This window comes from Daucus carota, chromosome 6 (assembly GCF_001625215.2).
Source record: "Daucus carota subsp. sativus chromosome 6, DH1 v3.0, whole genome shotgun sequence".
Lineage (NCBI taxonomy): Eukaryota > Viridiplantae > Streptophyta > Magnoliopsida > Apiales > Apiaceae > Daucus > Daucus carota.
Window position 1 is genome coordinate 36519253 of NC_030386.2, and position 23493 is coordinate 36542745.

Genomic DNA, 23493 nt, shown 5'->3' on the forward strand with positions numbered 1-23493 from the left:
TCTAATTATTTTAAAATCTATAAATTTAATTGATATAAGTATTAACTTTATGATATGAGTAATGTATAAATTTGTAACTTTGCCGTATAAATTTATAATAATTATTTTTCACTCTTCTATATACGGACAACAATATTTAACTTTTCTACTCTTCACTTACCAAACATAGTCTATCACTCATAATCTTTTCTTCCCACAAAATATATATTTTTTTTCTATCAAAAGATGTTTTTATGTAAATTCTTTTTGTTTGGAATTAAGTTTTTATAATATCCTAAATTTTATTTAATGAACATATCTTTTATTTAAAAAATATTTTTATCACTTAGTTTAATTATTATAATTTAACATTATTTAGTCAAACAAAATTAAAAGTACAAAATATTATTTTATTACAAATATAATATGATAAAACAAAATGAATCCTAGAAGTCGGATTACTAGTATCGAAATTAAAAGTTAGGCCACTTTATTCATCGACCTACTTTGGGATGAGATCACAGCTAATGGGACTCAGAGAAAATGGAAAATGGGGTGTAGCACCCAAAATTGCACTGATGAGTCAATAATATACACCTCCACGTATATGAATAGTGTTGAGAAACGTGATTATTTTTGGCTTTATATAGTCCCGAATCCCAACGTTGTGTCGCACCGCCTCAGGTTTCTCTCTCTCCCTCTTCGTTCATTTTCAACTTCTTGAAATTTTTTCAATTTCATGCAAGTAGCAAGTGGGTGTTTAGTATATTGTGATTGCATTGCACTTTGCCCTCTTTCTGCTGATTTGTCTCGACACAGGTTTGATTTTGGCTACCCAGCAATTTATCTTTGTTATTTTCTTCTAAGCATTGCTTCTTGATTATGAACAACTTGTCTCTCTTACACACACGCACTGTGAAAAACCATCTTGTTCTTGTTGGGTATCACTTGGGTTTTTTGATTTTTAGATTCTATGTTGTTGTAGCCACCGTAAATGTTTCTGACAGCATCTTATAAATTGTAGCGTTGTGGTCTGTTCTGGCTTAGCTTTGAAACAATTATCTGATACTTATGTTGTGTTTGGTTAGGGAGAATGGAAGGGAATGAGTATAATTACTTGAAACTAATAGAGATAGGAGGGAAGATTTGAAAAAAATCAAGTGAGTGCAAAATTGGTATGATGAGATTCGAGAAGAAATTGGGGGTAGGAGAGAATGGAGCTTTACATCTCAAATTGAAGGTTTGATCTCTGGCACATGATGTAAGGAATGGAATGGTGGAAGGAATGGAATTTCTTAATAATTGCCCATAACATAGTTCATTTTTCGTTCCATTCCTTACGGAATCTTCACCCCAACGAAAAACAACATTAGAGTTTTTTTATCTGATAATTTGTTTACATTTAAGCTATTATCTTTTTGGACATGTCAATATCTCAGTTGATAATGTATTGTGTATACATTATATTTGTATACCAATAATATTTGAAGTTACATGTGACTAGAGTAATGTTGTTTTTTGTTGAGATAAGTAACTGAAACAACTAAAAGTGCCCTTGTCAATGGACAAGTTGGATTGAAGGTTTGAAGTTTTTAATTAATAGACCAATAGACCAACCGACTTAATTATGAGCTGTAACTTGCAAGTGAATTTGACCGACTCATAAATGTTGGACAAACAGCTTACTAAAAGAGGCCCTAATCTCATGCTAAGGAGGGTATCTGATGCTCTTAGGCCATGTTTGTTTGGCCATGTTTGTTTTGGTGGATTATGATCCCTGGACACTGACCTTGTTTTCTCTAAATTTGAAGGATTTTAGTCCCATGAAATTAAATTTCAATCATCTTTTTGATTCATTTCATATTATAATACCTTCTCTCACAAGACATTATAATCCCATAGAAATGAGCTAGAAAGATGATCAAAATATGAATTATGGGATTATAATGCATTGTATTTATTACAATCCGTGGATTACATTCCCTCAAAACAAACATGAACTTACTATGAATTATTTTAGTATCATCTTGTAATGATATAGGTTTTTTCTTACTATTTATGAGAATCATTCACAATAGCACATGAGTTCCTTTAGGTCCCTCTACAAGTGGTAATATATTGAATTGATCAAGTAGAAAGATGATAAGTTTGCTGAGTTATTTGATGTGCCCATTTAGTAATTTATGGTATTGATATACAATGATGGTACCAATGCTTGGTTGGTACTTCTCAATACCTTTCACCATTTCTGTTTTTTTCCTTGGACATAAAAGAACTTTGTCTTCTTCTGCTTCTTATTAAATGTATTATATTGTTTGTGATTATGTGAACCCTTGTGAAAACATTAAGTTATTATATAAAATATTATATTCTTGGCAGTTTGATCCCATGGGTCTCTGGTGGCCGAATTTGGTAGCTATATATTAGTGTGTTTTTTCCATAGTAAAGTTATTGTACATACCGGTCAAGCTGGAGCAATGATGTATCTGTTAGGCCATGTAGATTGTGATTACTTTTGCATGGAGTCCTGGCCTTTAATCACTTGGGGATGTTTGATTTAGCTTCTATCTTGCTATTCTTGTTATGTAGAAAACTCATCATATGTGGTGTTGAAAACAAAGTGTCTTTACAACTTAGTAAAAAAGAAAGTGTCTGTACATTATGTGGTCGATTAATATCTTGCAGCTGCATAATATATTCGCTGATTTTTTATTAAATACTTCTAGGTATGGAGGCTCTAGCTGCACGAATAACTCAAATGACTTTGTTTGTTTGTATGTTATTACAATAGCAATGACTCTTGCACCACCTTATTTTTTATGTATCAAGTGATTTGTTTTCACTTAATATAACAATGACTCTTGTACCCGCTTATCTCTTATGTATCAATTGATTAGTTTTCATTAGTTTGACTTCTTGCATCAGGGAACTTGACAATCTTGTTATACTTAACTTTTCAGTTAGCTTCTTGGTATTGCATTTTAAATGTTTCCAGCATAATGGGCTGCTTTTCCTCGAAGAAAACAAAATACACCCCCGGTTATGAGGAGCCAACTGTTCTTGCATCTGAAACATCCTGTGAGTAGTCCCTTAATTTCTGAAGTATATGTTATTTATGCTCTTTTTTAAATTACTGCATCAGTAGGGAATTAAATTCTGTTTAAGCACAAAGTTCTAGTGTCTTACTTAGTGATGCACGGATATTTCGTTCCTTGGAACCATAGGCTAATATTGGGTCAATGAGCTCTAATCAGTCTACCACAGAGATCAGGCTCTGAGCCTCTGACAGTCCGACCTATAATTTCTGATGAATATGTGAGATGTAAACTTGCAGTTAAAAATCACTAAATTGTCCTTGTTCTCTTTCAATTAAAGAACCTAGAAGATGCAGATAGGTCATTAAGATTGGTTTTTGCAGAGTGTGTTTCTACGATCAAAGTATTGTTATTAAATAAGGTACCCTGTCTATGCAGTTTCAGTGAGTGAAGTTGAGGCCTTGTATGAGCTATTCAAAAAACTAAGCAGGTCGATTATTGATGATGGACTTATACACAAGGTACTTCCATCCAATTTAAGATAAAGCTTGAAGTCATATCTCGGGCATAAATACATATACATGTTTTGAATTTTGATATGTTTATAAAATTAGTTCATGATATATATTATTTTTAACATTTGAAATAATATCGTCTTGGCTATAGGAAGAGTTTCAGTTTGCTCTTTTCAGGAACAGAAACAAGAAAAATCTCTTCGTCGACAGGGTATGTTATGCACAAGTATACTCATTAGTTTTATGTCTTCTTTTTCGTGCTCATTAAAGTATTTATCAAACAGTAATATTACTGAGGTAGTTTTCTGTTATGCAGATTTTCGACTTGTTTGATATAAAACGCAATGGAGTTGTAGATTTTGGGGAGTTTGTTAGGTCATTGAGCATATTTCATCCAGATGCCCCAGTATCTGAGAAAATTGCTTGTAAGATAGGCTTCTTTGGACATGACTACTACTTTAATGTTGACTCTACCCTAAAAATAATGGTTTGCTTGATTTATTCCTAATTCATTATTTGGAAAATTGTTTTGCAGTTGCATTTAAGTTATATGATCTAAGGCAGACGGGGTTTATTGAGAGAGATGAGGCAAGTATACAAGTTCTTCGGGTTTGTTTCTTTTTTCCTACTGATTACCCTCTTAAGTAGGAAGATTAATGACATGTTGGCAAAATTTCAAAATCACGGACCAAGAATGGAGTGGTTTCATATTCTTATTACTTTTGTATTGACCGTCTACGGTGCAGTTATCAACTTTTTCCCTTTTCATGGTACCTCATGCGTTTTTGGACTTTGTTCTCTGCCTAATGTGATCAAACCTGTGTTCTAGAACAGTTGAAGGAGATGGTGGTGGCCCTATTACATGAGTCAGATCTGATCCTTTCGGAAGATTATGTAGAAACAATCGTGGATAAGGTGCAGTTAACTATAGCTACCTGCAATGTTGCACTCCCTTGTTGTAGTCACTGATAGCTTTGTGACATTTGGTACAGACATATACAGATGCAGATACCAAAGGTGATGGGAGAATAGATCAAGAAGAATGGAAGGAATTTGTACTAAAAAATCCATCTTTGATAAAGAACATGACCTTACCATATTTGAAGTGAGTATCTATTTCTCTATAAAGCAAAATGTCACGTTTTTATGACTAACATAATCTTGATAAAATTTTCAGGGATATAACTTTGGCTTTCCCCAGTTTTGTCCTAAACTCAGAAGTTCCCGATTCCGAAGTGTAGACTGGTGGCCAGGTTGATTTCTGGATCACACTTGTTCACACATCCACATCTGCTTTTATTACTTGACCTGCACTCCGTGGATAAGATCAGAAGAGCTTTGGTTTCTATGGTGACTATCTTTGAACCGTATAAGATCCTTAGTGCCTAAGGCAGTACTGTTTGCCGAGCAATGAGTTTGGATTCACAGACTCATAATGGGACTCGCGAGTTAGTTTCTTACTGTAGTTCCTTGTAAATTGTACATTCAAATTGATAGATAGGGACCTTAAATGGTCCGAATAAATTTGGAAAATTTTAGCTATCCAGGAGAATATATGTCTGTGTTATTATATTATCTTTAAAACAAAGTATTCACTGAGTGATAAAATGACACAAGTACTGCGTACTGATGACATCTAGGTAGAATGTAGCCCATCCGATAACCATTTATAGAAGTCGGATATTTTTCGATGCTGTGTATCATCATTTATAATTACTCTTAATTTACATTCCAGCCAGATTCTCATAGCCTGAAGGGAGGCTTAAATTATGAACTTGTCCCGAAGCAATCCAAAATGTTATGCAGATGAGTCTCCCTTCAAGCGATCAGGCCATGTAGGAAGCACAGTATGTTAATATGATGTCCCAGTTTTAGTTGGCACGGTACATTGTTATGCCAACTTTAACTATAGTTTGATGTGCTCCTTTACCTTTCTCACATGGTAGATCTCCTTGTTACGAACAAGCAAGGACATGATTAATTGCTTTGGACAATTAACACTTCAGTACCATATTCTATGCTTCAAAGAGCAATTAGTGATCCAAGAAGTTGTTAAACACAGCAAATAATACTAGATGGTACATAATTAGTGATGCAGATGAGATCTTTTAGGGATATGCACCCTGATTTTCTACCAGCTCTGTCTTATAGTACTAAGCTAAAGTGGTTGTGCTTTTAATGGAGTTGATTCAGGTCGTAAAAAAATATAAAGAATTTGTATAAGGAATTTAATTTAATTTATTGCATACACCAAATTCGTCTCAATTATGTTTTCAAAATGAGGTGGCAAACAGAAAACTAATAACGGAAGATAAGCTCTTAACTTGATTGGGTGATTTATGTGTATGATTGAGCATTTCATTTTGGTTTAAAATCGAACCGAATCGAAAAATCAAAAGTCAGTTATGCATACAAGATTATTTTTAATATGGATGGAATCAATCATTGCCAACAAGATTTAAGAAATAAAATTGAGAATTTTGAGATAACTTTCTCGCTCTTTTTAAGAAATATTCCCATCTCAAAGAAATTATCCAAGAAATTGTCCCAATAATCTTTTCCAAAAAATTTACAAAATTTGTTATATCTCAAAGAAAAGTTTCTAAAGAAATTTCACATTAAAAAAAATTCTAGTAAATATTTCTAAAAGAATTTACATTGCATTTCCTCATCAAAAAAGTTGTTAAAATTACGGGTTATTTATCAAATTGGTCACTGAAGTGGGTTTAATATATCAAGTTGGTCACTGAACTCAAAACGGTATCAAGATGATCACTGAAGTGGCCATATATATCAAACAAGTACCTTGAAATATGAGTTCAAGCAGTAAAAATATTATTTATAAAGTTTTACACATTATTTTTGAATGTTACCAAAACCAAGTAAAAGGTTATGACTTCTAATATTTATGACAAAAAATTTAGACTTTATCAAGTTTATTTATTATTTATTTTTAATTAAAACAAAGAAATAACTATATAATAAAATATAAATAATAAATAAACTTGATAAAATATAAATATATTATTTTAAATACTAGAAGTCATAACCTTTTAGTTGGTTGTGGTAACATTTAAAAATAATGTGTAAAACTTTATAAATAATATTTTTAGTGTTTGAACTCATATTTCAAGGTACTTGTTTCAGTTGTTTGATATTTATGGCCACTTCAGTGACCATCTTGATACCGTTTTGAGTTGAATGATCAAACTTGATATATTAAGTCCACTTCAGTGACCAACTTGATAATTACTCTTGAAATTACCGACAAACAATTTATTTTTAGAAAATATTTTTATGCTTTCTGAAGGTGAAGCAGTTTTGCGAAACTATTCACTTCTTCAAAAAAATTCCTCTATTTTTCTGTTTCATAGAAATAAAAAAACACATAAAGATAAAAAATAAAAAAACAAATGAAGAAAACACATTTTTTTTCTGAAAAATATTTTAAATATTCAAAACATCCCGAAAAAGTGGGAATATAAGTCTTCTAACAGAAGGAAGGAAAAAAGAGCATTAGTTACCTTTTTTTTTATCGAAAATATTTTTCGTTGCTGAAGTCCTCTCAATTTAGTGAGGAGTATGCGGGAGGTTTGTCAAAATTATATTTTCTTTTTCTTTCCTTTTTTTCGCTTTTCTTTAACAAAGAAGACAGTATATACGTGGCTGATGTCTATTGGTCGTGTCATGTAATAACCACGTTTCAAGTGGCATTCGTCCCCTGAGCTTATATTCCCTCCAAATATATTTAAAATTAAAATTCAAAAATTTACAGTAATAAAAAATATTATAAAAAATTGGACAAATAATTTGATTTCACGAATAGAAATATACTGATTATATATTTAAGAGAAAATTTTAAAATTACATTTCTATATAATGCATTCTATAACAAATTTAATAAAATAGACAAATAAGAAAAGATGTCATTTATTGAAGAAAAGAACCAGTGACATTTATAGTTTTTAAAAATAACCCTTGATAAATTCTTGATGGTAAATAGCCAAATAGGTCATGCATTGAGGTAAGTTCTAGAACAAGTAAAAAAAATTCATGAAAGTGTAATTGTTTATGATATATCAATGGCTTCAAAAGCACCCGTACATTTCGGACCACGCTTGCCCTTCGGCTATATATTGCATTTCACTGATCATATTTCACAAAAGGGTTACATGATCAACGAACACATCAGTGTTTAATCCTCTTCATTAAGGTACAACCCCTGTTTCTTGATTTCTTGTTCAGATTGTGTGCATATTTTAATTTGTGTTGAAAGATTGTGTATTTGATTGAATTACATTCATGGGGTGTGTTAAATTTTGTGTTTTTATGATGGGTTGTTTCTTTCTTGTGAGATTAAGGTGTCGTGCAGTTGAATGTTGAAACCCTTTTGATGTTCTTGAAATGGATTGTTAATTAGTATGTAATTGGTGTTGATTTGTGAGATTTGCTGGTTTGTTGTTGTGTGTTTGATGTTGGGGCTTTTGATGGATGATTGTAAAGTTGGGTACTTCTGATTTTTAGTGATGAGTGTGGTGATTAATGGTTTTTTATGGGTAAATATGTAGGCTGGAAGAATTTTGAATTTGTAGTGCTGCCATGTCGATAGCCGGTGTAGCTCGGAGTCCGGTTCATGGTGGGTCTTTTAGTTTTCCTGGTAATGTGTTGGATCAGTTTGGACTACGGTCGAGGGAGTCGATTTTGATTTATTTGACTGTGGATGGGTCTGTGTCCCGAATGCGTGTGCTGGAGTCGGATTCGATTGCTTCTGTGAAGCTAAGAATCCAGATGGACAAAGGGATTTATGTGAGGATGCAGAAACTGATTTTTGATGGGAAAGAATTGGCTAGGAATAATTCTTGTGTTGGGGATTATGGGGTTGCGGATGGGAATGTTTTGCATTTGGTTCTTCGACTCTCGGATCTCCAAACTATTACGGTTCGTACTGTTTGTGGTAAGGAGTTTGAGTTGCATGTTCAGAGGGAGAGAAATGTGATGCATGTTAAGGAGCAGATTGTGGATCAGGGGATAGTTTCTCTCGGTCTCAAGGATCAGCAGTTAATTTTTAATGGTGAGGAGCTTGACGATCAAAGGCTCATATCTTCAATTAGTAGAGACAATGATGCGGTGATCCACTTCTTGCTCCGCAAATCAGCAAAGGTAAGTGCTAAAGCAGTGGAGAATAATGTTGAAGTTTCTATTGTAGCTACAGATCTTGCTGAAGAAACTGAGGCTCTGAATGGAGGAAAGTTTCAACTGGGAACTCAGTTAAGGAAACCGCATGCTATAGTAAAAAATATTTTGCAAAGTAATCTGATTTTAGAACCCATTGTTGTTAGTTCAGATATTAAACTGACACCTGGTATTAAGAAGCTAATTAGTGGAACATTAGATGGATTAGAGATGGGCAAACAACCAGTTAGGTCTTCAGAGGGATCAGGAGGTACTTATTTTATGTGGGATTCTTCTGGTCACAAATATATATCTGTCTTTAAGCCAATGGATGAAGAGCCAATGGCTGTGAATAACCCTCGAGGGCTTCCCCTGTCAACCAATGGTGAAGGGTTAAAGAAAGGAACACGAGTTGGTGAAGGAGCATTCAGGGAAGTTGCGGCATATATTTTGGATCATCCAAGAAGTGGACCACGCCTTTGTTACAATGAGGAGGAGGGCTTTGCTGGGGTACCCCCCACAGTTATGGTCAAATGCTTTCATGGAGGATTCAGTTATGCTGCAGGTTATGAGAATGCACCTAAAAAATTTAAGATTGGATCCCTGCAGATGTTTAAGAAGAATTCTGGCAGTTGCGAGGATATGGGTCCCCGTGCTTTTCCTGTGGAAGAGGTGCATAAGATATCCGTGTTGGACATAAGACTGGCCAATGCAGATCGGCATGCTGGAAACATATTAATTAGTAAAGATGGCTGTAGCGATCGACTTGCTCTCATTCCGATTGATCATGGCTACTGCTTGCCTGAGAATGTAAGTTTGTTATCCTTCTCTCGTATGTTCGATAACTCTTATATTTGATTAGTGTATTGAAGGTTTGTTATTGTTATTATTTTGTTGTGCGCCTTCTGTATTGCTCTGTTCATTGTCAACTTGCTAAGTTCTGTTGTTGGTGTTTTGGCGGATTGATGTAATAAAGTTCTTTGGATAGAACTCCCTTTGTACTTGTGGATTTAGCCAATATTAACTACTCTATTAAATATCTGATACACTAATATCTCTTAGGGTTGTAAGATATAGTTGCTAAGCTTGTTTATCACATTAAGTCTAATGATGATCGAATGCTAATCATGAAGGCAAATGCTATTCTATCAAGGTGTGTGCTAAGAGTAATCAACACATATAATGGATGTTTAGACATTCATAACTAATTTTTCCTATATAATTGCTTTGATAGTTTTTTTTTCTTATACCATTTCTTTCCTAATATGCTCCAGGGAGTCACTTATCAAGATTTCTATGTATGCACACATGGTTGTATGTACTCCTTTCCACTGCTGATTGTTTTCTTTCTCATTATGTGTAGTGGTTTGCCTTCTTCTCATCTTCTGAATTTGGTATTAGCACTTAGCTGGCCCGCTAGGTGCAGTATTATGATAGATTTTGTTGCAATGCAAGATGTACACGTGTTCATAGTCGCAACTATTTAATTTATGGTAAGCTCAAGAGTCTCAATGTTTTCAGATTTCTGTGTATAAACATCATGGTTCATAAGACCTTCCCTGATGGTGGCTGTTTTCTCTGTCATTCCGTGTAATATCAGCTGATTGCTGGCTCTTTGGTGATGTGATATGATAGCATATATTGGATCATAGATAATACATGTGTTTTGTAACAGAAGTTACTTGGTTTTTTCTTCGAAACTTCTGTTTCTTTTCTGTTAGAAAAATTGGAGGAAACAGGCGTTGCTGTGGTCTGCCTCAGAAACTTTACTGATCAAGAAGTTTTTTCTATAATATACATAGGCCAAACTAGCAATATGGGGGCTGCGGTATTAATTTTTTTTTATTTTCATCTCTTTGCTGCAGTTTGAGGACTGTACATTTGAGTGGCTCTACTGGCCTCAAGCTCATGAGCCTTATTCTCCTGATACAATCAAGTACATAATGTCACTTGATGCCGAGCAAGATATCGAACTACTGAAATTTTATGGATGGGACCTTTCCCGTGAGTGTGCACGCATCCTTCGAATATCTACTATGCTTCTAAAAAAAGGTGCAGCAAAAGGACTTTCACCACACGCTATAGGAAGCATCATGTGCAGGCAAACATTGAAGCAAGAATCTGTGGTTGAGCAGATTATTCAAGAAGCTGAAGAAGCTGTGCTCCCGGAAACAAGTGAAGCTGCGTACCTTGAATCTGTCTCTTCACTCATGGATAGTCGCCTCAATGAGCTCTTCCCTTAGGTCCCTGGAATCAGATACTTAATATATCTACATATATAATCAAAGATATATCTGTTATTAGCAGATGATGGAAAATGATGCTTCATTTTGGTTGCATTCGAATGCAGAACCCAATAACCCATGTAACTTGGTTTCTCCGGCTTTTGCTCTAAGCACATCCTTGTGTTGTATGCGTGTATGTTAGCGCTATGCTACATCTCCTCCCCTGTTTATCAACCCATCCCCACTTTGTATTTCTTCAATGCCCTAAATCAAACACATTATACTATTGTTTTCTGGTATATATGTGTGTTATGTATATTTGTGCTGTTTTCTGAAGCATGTCATATCTGTTGCCTCTTCCCTTTAAAGTTTTGCTACCACTCAATCATAAATTTGTTGTTTTTTTTCCTTAAATTTTTAAGTGCAGAGTTTAAGCCTTTCGGAAGGCAAATATATCTTCTTTTGCTGAAAAAAAAAAAAAAATGGACTTGTGGCAACTAAAATTTTGGGCAGATGTTGAAGTGACACACCATCTTGCATAAATATGTGGCATCATACATAAGCCAATCAATAGAGAAAGCTACAAGACAAGAAGTTCCAAACACACACAAGAAATCAAGAATACACAGTACGTTTGAAGTTTTGTTTTAGTGATTGGGCGGTCCAGTGTGCTTTTTAAATTGCAGGCAAAACTACAGATAGAGCAGGTGCTTGGTCCTTATTCGGATGTCACCATTCACCCAGGTACATGGTGCACTCTAAAAGAAAAAAGGTTTGGTCGACTTGACTGATACTTCATCCAATCTCAATCATCTTCCCAAATTTCTTTATTCATGAAAAAATTTTATCCTGAACTTATTCACGGAAAAACCCGAAGGACAAAGTTGAGCCAAAAAATCCCGATTCAAGAGACGGATTCGTGTTAGGTCATAAGTCATATATACAAATTAAACCGTACACATGATTAATATCAGTGGTAGTAGATTCAACCATATCAGTGCTAATAGATTCAACCGTGTCGGGGTATTTTAAAGGAGTAGTCTCAGCCAGTATGCATGAAGTTCATGTTTAACTCCACAAATTAATTAAAAGTTGAAATTTTCACCTGCCAACATAAATTTAGTTAGTTGGTTCACTCTCATTGACTTGTAGCCCTTCTTTCCAATTGTCTGCTTGTTTATTTCTGCAAACATATTTTCTCTAACACTAGAAAAATGACTTTTATTTCACTGGTCTTCAGATGGGTTCTGCACAAGATTTCCAGAAGGAAGTAGTTAATTTATAGTACAATATATTACATATAATAGGACTAGACATGTAAAAAATGAAAAGCTTGAGTTTATCATCTTACACATTGAAGCACTTTGGGTTGGAGATTTGACGATAAGATGCATGAGATTCATGCCAGCAAGATGAAAATGGACATGGACCCTCCTAGTAGTTGCAAGGGACCTTCTTGTTTTTATGGAGTTGGCTGCTTCCCATTATTACCCAGCTAGGTCCATCGCCATTATATCTCAACTAAGTCCTGACATTGATCTGTCTGTTCCGTTGTGTATTAATCGAATACTTAGATATCGTTTTCCTAATCATGTTAATAATCGAGGTTTCGACTTCCTTAAATGCTTATCGACACCGACAGATTGATTAGTATGTATTTTCCATTCACAAAAGCGAAGTTGCCAATTACAAATTTTTGCCCTGGCGGATACTACAGAAGGGAATGTCATTTCTTCACTGGACGAATTATTGAACTATGAAGAAAAAATTAAAATACAACAGAGGAATTAATTATATACCTATACTATAATACAAAATGAATAAAAAGGACTGGATCCCGCTGGGAGTCTTCTGTTAATGTAGTTGCCCATTTAAACCGATAATCCTGCCAAGAAAGCCACTCCTGTGGCAGGTAACCACGAAGATCCGTAAATGAACTGTGAAACTGTAAATTTGTTTGCTTCCACTGGGGATGTGATGACCCGATAGCCAGGCCATTTTACCCGTTGTCCGACAGCTCCACCCGGTCCGTAATTCATATACTCGCCATAGTATAACGTATCGAGTGCAAATGTCGTGTTCCATTCTAGCCATCCCCTGGGATGAATATGGTCACCCATGTTAGACAACATATAAACTGTTCGCGAATATAGTTTCCAAGGACGCCCCAAATATGTTGAGAAGTTGGCTTTCGACGCCTGCAGATCTGACGTTGCCACTATTCTGCAGGCATGGATTGAAATGCCAGTGTTCTGATTGGGGTCTTTCCGGTTCTGAGCTGTGATCGTGTTCTTCTGCTGGTCCATGGGCTTGCGCGCGTACATGCTGCAGTTCTGAAACACGACTGCTGCATTCCCAAAGATGAAGTCCACTGTTCCATATATGTCACATTCGCGGTAGAACTGACGTTGAGAATGCACATACAATGTGTCTTGATATCCGATAACATTGCAGCGGTAGATGACCGCATGATCCGCGCCAACACGGAGGGCCACCGCCTGGTGCTTGCTAGGTCCGGCCCAATTTTCAAATGTGATGTCCCTGGCAATGAAACCAGCACCAGTAGCCGCTGCAGTGTCACAACTCACAAGTCAAACAGTAGAATCTTATTACAAGTACTACACATATATTTCAAGTTTTGCAGAAAGCTAAACTGTAACTTTAGGACTAAAGGCAAGTGGGAGAATGAGATACCCATGACCCCCTGCCCCTCCAATAATGTGATATATGGATAGCATTTCACTTATATTCAAAAACAACCACCTCCACCGATTTTGCTGTACCAACATTTCTGTCAATGTCGTCTATTCTTGACCCAGGAACACTAATAATATCAATCATTTGTTGCTTATGTCTTTAAGAGATAGCACTAAACAAATAGCAACAAGTCAGATACAGCTCATGGTATGCGACTTCAAATTTCGATAAGTATTCCGGTGCACAATACTCCTGTCCCGTGACAAACTTTCGGACATTACATAATCATAACATGAATTGATGTTGAACAAGATATTCGACTCAACTTGGAATATGACAACTATTTTTTAGTTTCAGAATTGATTCCTTAATAGAGAATAAAGGCTTTTAAGATGAATATCGTGGCTAAATCTGTCTAAATAATCAAGGCATCCAATGCAGGTGTAACATCAATTTGTCTATCACTAATCACATGCATTACTTAACGACAAAATAAAGCAATTAGCTTCAAACAAATGAAAGAAAAGAAAACACACGTAATTATAACACCTTTTATACAGCATTACTGTAGAATCATGAGATAAAACATCACTTAATCATGCGTTGAGAGCGACAAGACCAGAAATCGCAATAGTGCAAATACTATTAGCTCTTTAGTCTTTAGTAACAAAGGAACAAACAGATCACATGCACGAGCATCCCCATTACTTTATTTATCCCATTCACTTTGTTATCTTCTTGCCAGCTTAATTAACTTTTCAACATAAAATCAGAGGATTAAAAAGGGAATATATATTTACCAAAGGACGCTGTGTGAAATGTTGTGACGTTGTCAAACACGCTTTTGCCTCCTGAAATCACCGTTTTGCCCTTGCCGTCACCAATGAACATCAAGTTCGTTTTCTTCCTTCCCACTTTCAAATTCTGCTCTTCGTACCTACATTGCATTTATTCATTTATTATTGCAGCGTACATTTTTGACAAATCACCGATCACAATAATGAAACAAAGTTAACGAGGTGATATTTAATTTTGCATTTACGTGACAACTAAGATACAATGCAGAAGTAATCTAGATAATTTTCGAATCCACCAAAAAGTTATTTTTTAAGATCTCCAGAAACTTTTAAAAAGGTGTAGATATTGTAATAATATAATAATTAAAAAGAAAAAAAAAGATATATTTTAATAATAAACTTACTTTCCTGCCTTTACGTAGATGATAAATCGGCGAGTGCCATACTCAGGCGCTTTCTTGATCGCCGCCGCTATGGTCTTGTACGTTCCGTTGCCGTCTTTGGAGACTATAATATCAGCTTGTATCGCCGTCACAGGCGATTGTAACAACCTCCTTTCTCTTCTGGACAACCATTCCGGGAACTCACGCGCCGCCGGCGATTCTTCGAGCAATCTCCGGCGATTTTGTATCGGAATTCCGCTAAAGTCGTCGCCGTTAGTCGCTGCAAATATAGCTAAGCAGTTACTAACCAGTTCTGATAAGTCCTTGAGTCTGTCCACCATTTGATCCTTGACGTCACCTTTGACATCAGCGAAGCCTTCCGCACACGTGTCCTGGTTCGTCAACGCCGCGCTCAGCCACGTCATCACATCGGCGGTGGATCCGACCGGCTGAGACCTCCGGTTCGGCGGCGGCGCAACGGACGTCAGCGACATGGAGAGCTGGTCGACCGAGTGTTCCAGAAGCTCGAGGCAGTCATCGTAGGCGGCGCGTGCGCGCGTGTCCATCTGCAAGTTATTAATCTCCGCCGAAGCGGACAGCGCGCGGCCGAAATGATGCAGTGTCATATTCACCGAGATATGCACTAAATCAGTATTCGAAGCCGTGGTCGAGCCAGGAAAATCAAGCAGCGAGTCGACACATAAACTCGGAAATCGAGTCTTCCTGCACACTTGTGACATTGCTTGACTCGGTTTCCGATGCGACGGGAGATCAGTATTATCATCTCCCGTCGCTTTATTTCGCAGTGCCACGAGCACTGCGACAGAAACACCGCAAGCTACGATCAAAGTAGCTGCGAAGATAAACAAAAATTTAAGCTTAGAATTGCGAGGACGAGGTGACGTGGCATGCGCCACGGCAGTGCTGTCAGGATAGTGGCGGGAGGATCCGAGCTCGGATGAACCGAGACGTCCATAGCCCATTAATGAATTAGCTGCAAGTTGAGTGAGATATGAGAGAGAGAGAGAGAGAGAGAGAGAGAGAGAGAGGGGAGAGTGATAAACAATTGGTGAGCGAGTAGAATATATAGATTATGCTGTATGAGTGTGGGAATTGTGATTGAGGAGGGGTGGGGTGGGTGTGAAGTCTGTGTCTAGAGTGTTAGCTGGACTCCTATTCCCGGCAGTGCTGGGTTTAACTGTTTTAATTGGTTCTCAAATAGGTTTTCAAATTTTGGATGGCTGATTCGTTTTGATTAGTGGTATGCTGTACCTGGGCTTTTCTAATCCTGTGATTAAGACAGTTTTACACGCCTTTTATATACGTTGAGGTGGAGCAGACACATTGCAAAATTTTTTAACCTAGACGTATTAATGAAAAGGCTGGATTTATTAGCACATAGCTTTCTTATAAATTTCTGTCAGAAAAAATAGTTTTTCTATTATTTCATCAATATAAATTAATACTTTATACGGGAAAAAAGAAACTTCATTTTATGATATTGTTCGAAATCCTTGATAGTAATCTAACTCATTAAATTTATTGCTAGATTCATGGGTAGTCGGCGAAACAAAATGATATGTATGTCAAAGGATTCTCAAAACTTCTTTCAAATGCTCACCTATGAATGAATGGATATATGACAATATTTTTAACAATAATAGTAGATCCACGTCGACTCTATATATGTAAAGATTTATAAATTAAAATGAATTATATTTTTATAATTTTATTTAAAAAATTGAGATAAAATTTGAAATGCTTAACAATTTCTTTTGATGAATAATTGCATATGTCTACTAGAATAATTACTATATTCTGTCTTATCTATTTTAATAATTATTTAGGCTTTTGATAATGTAATGTTCTTTAATGAAATTAATAATTAATCACACACTCTGTCTTTCTGGCATTTAAAATTTGAATCCACAATTTAGCTGGGGAAGGAGAAGGTGCATGTTGGTTTGGATTAGTTTAAAAGAAATAACTTCTAGCTTACAATAAAAAGATAAAGCAAAAATAAAAAGTAAATTAATTGTTATAAATTGTTAAAGTGTTTGAAAAGAAAGTAGAAGTTGCAAAGAGAAATTAATATTTTCTCCTGACAAAAAAAAAAGAAATTAATATTTTCTATTTTTAATTTTCTTCTCACCATTTCTTAAAATAACGGGTTAAGAAAAATACAATTAAGAGTAGCTCTGCTTCTCTTTCCAGACCGGGGCACAATCTGAAAAAGCAATGATTCGCTATTTTCTGAAGGATCATACGTTTGATAATTTAGTTATGTTTTGAAGAGTGAATTAATACATTCATTCAACAAATTATAAATTAATATTTATTTAATAATTCTTCCCAAGATGATTATTCCTTGTGCCTAATTCTACTGATTGTTTTTTCTTTTAGTTAATTTAAAAAATAAGCGTAAATGTACTGAAATGAGATGATGACGATATTTGATAATTGATGCCTGATGGCTATCATATTGAATCAACTGTTCTGAGAATTGAAAATAGTCGTTTGATTTTATTTTTATATTTTAATTAAATATATAGAAAAAGCCTATTCCTAACACTATATAAATGTAAATTATTATGTATAAAATATCATTTCAATCCCATGTTTCAATCTCTCATTATCAATACCCATATTAAACCGTTTGACTAACCTTAAAATAAGTGTTTCTTGCTTAAAATAAAGAAGTGAAGTAGAAGCGAGAAGAGAAGCAAGTTAAGACTTTTAAATGATTAAAGTATCTGAGAAAGAAGTAGAAGTCAGTGAAACAAAAGTTAACCTTCCTAATTTTTTAGTTGTTTATAATTGTTTCTTGAATCTCTAATTTCACCGTACATGTTTTAAGCCCCATTTGTGAACTTTTAAGTTGGAAGCACTTATTCGCACCGTTTGTGTAAAAAGTCGAGAAGTACTTATAAAAAGCTACGATTCCTAACTTTTGTTTCATGACTTCTACTTTTTTGCCAAACACTTTAATCACTTATTAGTCTTAAATAACTTCTAACTTCTACTTCACTTTTTTATTTTAAGCTCATTCAAACGGCCCCTTAAACTCCTGATCGCATTAAATAAAAACCTCTTACGAACTCGGCATATCATATCTTGGTTAATCAGCTGAAGAGTTATTAATGTATATTTTTTATATGCTTCTATTTCATGACTTGGAACTATATAGTTTCCGTAAAGTCAAATAAAAAAGGTCAATTGTTTCGATTATAGAAAACTTTAGATGAAGAGAATGAAGAATATTACTACTACCCCTTTTAAAGAAAAAGAAAGGAATATTACTACTGCCAGCTTAAATTATTGTAATTTTTTTAGTAAAGTCCCGAATATCGATCTTTATGGGAGAGTCCACATTTATTTAATTTATATGGACAACGACGGGAACAATGCGTCAATGTGGCGTTCCTGGAACTTTCCTCTAATCTATCATTGCGCTCAAGACTATTACTGTACTAAAATTTGCAAGCTATGTCGGTCTCAGACTCTCTCAGTTACAAGGGCAGCCCTCCGCCGCCTTTCGTTCTGTTTTTGCCACCCGCTCGAACTTTATAAAAACGGTAAATACGAATATATGAGCTGAAATAAAAGAATGTAGCATGTTCGCTGCTAAATTTAAATTGATTATTGTCAGAAATTGAATTTTTTTTTGACTAAAACAGGGTTAACATCAGATACCTTGGACAAATGAATACTTTTATTTCAAACTAATTTGATATATTCCTCCCACCTGTCAAATACTGAGCATCTAGAACCCTAATTAAGAGCATCTCCAGTAATAAAAATTCTTATTAAATTATCTAGGTGGCTTTTATTTAACATCTATGTGTCATTTTTGTCTTCTTTCTCTGTTTCAAGCAGATGGATTTTCAGTCCGATTTTTTTTAATTCTGTGGTTCTACCTCAGATCTAAGGTTATTTTCTCTCATTGGTGAAAACTTTGTTTTACACTTCTTAATTGTAAGCGGGGTTTTGATTAGGTGACGAAAATTTGTATGAAATCGCTGTTTTGATCGATAACTCTATCAGGGGCATGATGAAGAGGGTACCAGTAAATTAACGAGAATGGATGAAGCGAGTACTTATATTTGTATATACATTTTCTTCAAAATATCGTTTAATTGTCTATTTGTGAGAATAGGCGATTGCAATTTACTGCTTGTTCGACTTGATCATTGGTCTAGATGTTGTATGATTTTTTATTATTAGATTAACACTTTTGTTTCAAAAAAAAATTTATGTAAAAAAATTTAGATTCCAACCCTCTCTCTCCTTAATAAAAAAAAAATATAAACAATCATGTTTGGTTGACATATTTGTCTATCCAAAAAAACATATAGATATAATTTTAAATAAGCATATATCTCATTGGAGTACATGCTCCACCGCTTGTGCGGACCCCGTCATCATTAATCACTTAGCAAAAATATTACATAATCAATTTTAGCCGATAAAAATATTCAACCATTATACATATTATCTTTAGAGATGCTCTAAAAATCATTAATATATACTAAATAAAAAATATAGAAATTATAAAAATTATATACAAAAAACTAATTCCAAATAAATTTGCAAAGAACTTTTATATCGCTTATTATTATTATATTAAAATAATATATTACATCTGTAACAATCTAAATCATTAATAACAAAACTATTAAATATATCGATACCATCAAAATATAATTTATTACAAGTTCAACAAATTGTATACTAATCATCTAAGAGTATCTATGACAGAGCTCTTAAATCTTTAAAATATAATATTATATGTGGTTCCTAATGAATTAAGGCATTGAAAAATATGACAAATCAAATACTTCTCTTTATACTTGTTCCTTATTTATATTTTATTTATATAAATAAGAGTGAAAAGTAAAAAGGAGAGAAATGTTGGAGTTAAGTTGAATGGAAACTAATATTATATTCATAAATACAAGTTAAGAGCTACCGGATGTTGTTTATAAGAGAGGATAAACGATGAGTTCTTTAATTTTTAAAGAGTTTCTAGAAGACTATTAGAATTCTCATTTTTATATTGACTCTAAAATTTGAAGTTAAGAATTTGTTTGGAAATATCTGACATGAGCAAGGCTACTGTAAATTTTGTCAAATGATCCGACCAAGCGTGTGGGTCCGTGGGCTTTAATTTACCATTACAAAAGAAACCCACAATGTTCAAGCACACATACTTAAAACCAGGTTCAAAATGGCCCACTTAGTTTGACCCAGTTATCATATGCAATCAAATTAATATGGTTTGCATAGCAGGAAATGGAAAATAATAAAATTAACTTTCAAAATTAAAAATAAAAATTGACAATTTTAATAGTTTTAGTTATAATATTAATGAAAATAGTGTTTATATATCAATATATGTACGCATTATTATTGAATAAATGTATAATTTGTAATTTAATTATCTATACTGGTCAAATCTCACAACTGAACAAAATCATCTGTAATAATATATTAAAACTAAATTTTATAATATTAATTTTTAAATACATAAGCAAATGTAAAATTTTAACAATTAAAATATATTATCTTTAGAAATATTTAAACAATTTAAGAAATACTACTATTATTATAAATTAATAATCCAAACCGGTATCCGTGACATTATTGGGAAGCCTCAAATCCTTTGTTAATGGAAAGCACGTCCAGCGTCCACGGGCCCTGTAAATCGTAATCTCAGTTACGTAGAGTTGTAGACCATGCACCGACAGCAGAAATATATTGTGAAGCAATGAAGTTACACATTTATGGCCATGTTCTGCCTTGAAAATTGTCACCTCCTGAGTCATATCATTTTGAATTATATAAATGTACTCCTTCCCTCTCGCCGATCGTCAAAATTATTTTTTGACATATTTTTAAAGATCTTTTTAAAATATAGTTTCACGATATTTTTTATATTTATTTTTTCTGGGTACAAGTTTGATATTTAAATTTTTATTAAAAAATAAAAATTAAAAAAATATTACATAATTATATTTTATAGAATTTTCAAAATACATGTAAATAGTGAACATCAATGACTTAGCAGGACACAAGGAGTGATATATAATTTTGGTTGAATGATATTTTATTATATAATTATCAATAAATAGTGTAGGAACAAATAATGTCTCAATCGCTGATCAGCAGCAGCTCGTGTCATGTCCATGTATACGCGTTTAGAGATAAAAGACATAACGACAGATGTTAAAAAGAGTCCAGAAAATAATGTGAATAGAATATATATCTTTCACAATTCATTCAACCACACTAAATTAGTGGTTTATCCCATAGAATATTGGTTGGTTTCAAAATGTTTTGTTTGTCCTCGTTCTGCAAAATAATAAGGATCCATGCAACTTGCTCAGACTCTGATTAGTATCATGTACCTTTTCGTGTTATATATTATTTTTATCATTTATTTCAAATTCAAAACGAAACACTACATAAAATAAATTCGAGTATGGAATCCAAACACAAATGATACAAAAGTATCAAGATACGCAGAGTAAATAGAATTCTATACTTATACCACACATAGACACACACATATAAAATCCCCCGGAAAAGGGAAAACCGTACACTTTAATATGGAATAAATACTTTATTTTATGTTTAAAATGACTTTGACCTTAATTTATATGTTAGTCCTTTAGAATTCAAAAATTCTGAATATTATACTTTAATATGGAATAAATACTTTTATAAACTAAGAAATTTTGAGGATTTTTTTCAGATTCGGGACGTCGCAGGAGACTCTCATTCACGAACTTGTTTTTTCCTAAACAAAACAATTTAACTATCAAGTTAATTTTTATTTCTTCAAACAAATCTCTCTTTTTTAAAGAAAAAGGTTAAAACAATCTAAACCTGCATCTAGTGGGGTAGACCGATTAATAATATCAGACACGACCCGAACCCGCAACCCGATTTAGTGAGACAAAACTCGAAAGTGACCCGAAAATCACCTGTTTGACACGAAATGGACTCGACAGGATCCGAAATTTGAATTTCGTTTCTAATAACTTCAATTTTCAGTTTTATTCAATTTTAAGTGATTTTAGCTTGACCCAAAATCGACCTGATTGCTGACACGAACACGACCGAACCTGTCATCCGTGCGGGTAGTACATTTTTGGAGTTTGAATACTGTATTCTGAAAATCACAAGAGACAGGCAGGAGGTTGTGCATGTGCAAGCTTCCCACGAGGTAGGGAGCATATACATGTATATATCCAACTAAGCTGCTTGTATCGCAAATGTCAAACTTCTATTATTGTGCCGCTTATATCTTCCAAAACATGACTTGACTATTACAATTAAATTTTATCTTGATAGTTACTGTAATATTTTTAATATGTTATAAAATTGCTGATTACAGTTAAGACCACATTATGAATTATAGCTGGAATAAATTAATCTCGTGATCAAATTTATAACAAATGAATAATTTCGCCACAACAAAAAAAAATAAAATAATTTTGTTTATTGTTGCAGTGAAATTATGTAAAGTTCGTTCTCAGGGAAGGACTGAATACAATATTAAATCAAGTATATTACTCCTTTCTATTTAGAAGTTTAGAGAATAAATTGTGGTTTTTACTATCAACTAAATTAAACTAATAAAGCAATTAAAAATGTGAATTAACGATGATAAAAAGCAATCCAAGAATCAGGTTTCTTTGCTGGCTACAATGAATGTCAATCAATTGTGATAAACAAGTCTCCACTCTGCTAAAAACAATCCTTCTATTGATTATAATGTTCTCTCCCAAGATACAAAATAATACCTATAACTTAATCTTGAAGTCACTCCCATGATCAATCAAAACCAACTTATAAGCTATCACGAACCAAGGATTTTCTGTTTCACAACTCGCCTAATAATCTCCCGATTAATTAATCAAGTTATGTCTGTCATATCATGTACAAGAAATATAAATCCTCTCCCGATTCATTATAAATCCTACAGATACAATTACAGGTTCGCGACTCCTATAACTGTGTTAAGCGCTCAATGACAGATTAGCATACATAGAGAAACCACAATCTTAGATCAAACAAACATATTAAGCCAACAAATACTCCCCAATCCTCGGATTAGAGGATTAGTTACCCATAACAATTAAAGAAAACACGAATATATATATTACTGAAATCATGTCAAAAGAGTACAAGAGTAAGAAAATACAACTTGACGAAATCTCTCGAACTTGGACTGAATCCCTTCAATCTTTGCTCAAGTTATCTCCTAAAGCTTTCTCTATCTCTATACACTCTCCTCCATCTCCAATAATCATAAAACCCTAATAATAATAATGTTTTAATGGTTTCCTCGAAAAACAATTCCGATTTCCTAAAACAAGTTGGATTCTGAGACAAAATTCGTGGGCTGACTTTCAGGCCTGATTCTGGGCTGATCCTTTTGTCTTTAGATAGCTGGACCACTTTAAACTTGTAGACAATTAAGATATCTTCGCGTGGGCTGTTGAATCGTCTAATTCTGACGTCCGGAACTCAAGTTATGGCCCAAACAAGATTTGCTGCGCAGGTGGCCCATAAAGTCCGAATTTCCATCAAATACAAGCCCAAATAAGCCAGTTTCATCCAACTTAGGAATATTTATTTTCCTGCCATTAAACACTTAAAATCAATTAGTAATTACCCGATTA

At 34.0% G+C, this 23493-nt stretch overlaps 3 protein-coding genes across 11 annotated transcripts; 2 read left to right on the forward strand and 1 right to left on the reverse strand.

The window, feature by feature from the left end:
• The first annotated feature begins 489 nt into the window (after positions 1-489).
• LOC108227175 (calcineurin B-like protein 7) lies at positions 490-5071 on the forward strand. 9 transcript variants are annotated; one of them, XM_017402195.2, is made up of 10 exons: positions 661-798; positions 1068-1219; positions 2940-3057; positions 3453-3535; positions 3681-3740; positions 3846-3954; positions 4065-4138; positions 4364-4444; positions 4522-4634; positions 4707-5071. In XM_017402195.2, the coding sequence occupies exons 2-10, from the start codon at positions 1157-1159 to the stop codon at positions 4768-4770; spliced, it is 765 nt and encodes a 254-aa protein (XP_017257684.1). In that variant the 5' UTR covers positions 661-798; positions 1068-1156; the 3' UTR covers positions 4771-5071. The 9 variants fall into 9 exon arrangements, with proteins under 9 accessions (XP_063935363.1, XP_063935364.1, XP_017257690.1 ...); XM_064079293.1 differs by lacking the exon at positions 1068-1219 and having other exon boundaries at positions 490-663; positions 2975-3057; XM_064079294.1 differs by lacking the exon at positions 1068-1219 and having other exon boundaries at positions 491-663; positions 2975-3057; positions 4065-4117.
• A 2515-nt stretch (positions 5072-7586) lies between these two features.
• On the forward strand, positions 7587-11242 carry LOC108227174 (phosphatidylinositol 4-kinase gamma 3). Its single transcript, XM_017402193.2, has 3 exons — positions 7587-7742; positions 8098-9511; positions 10567-11242. Exons 2-3 carry the CDS (start codon positions 8129-8131, stop codon positions 10942-10944), a joined length of 1761 nt encoding a protein of 586 aa, XP_017257682.1. The 5' UTR covers positions 7587-7742; positions 8098-8128; the 3' UTR covers positions 10945-11242.
• Positions 11243-12567: 1325 nt separating this feature from the next.
• LOC108227173 (probable pectinesterase/pectinesterase inhibitor 34) lies at positions 12568-16063 on the reverse strand. Its single transcript, XM_017402192.2, has 3 exons — positions 14825-16063; positions 14424-14560; positions 12568-13495 (listed from the first exon to the last, which is right to left on the reverse strand). The coding sequence occupies exons 1-3, from the start codon at positions 15784-15786 to the stop codon at positions 12798-12800; spliced, it is 1797 nt and encodes a 598-aa protein (XP_017257681.1). The 5' UTR covers positions 15787-16063; the 3' UTR covers positions 12568-12797.
• Between the last annotated feature and the right edge of the window lie 7430 nt (positions 16064-23493).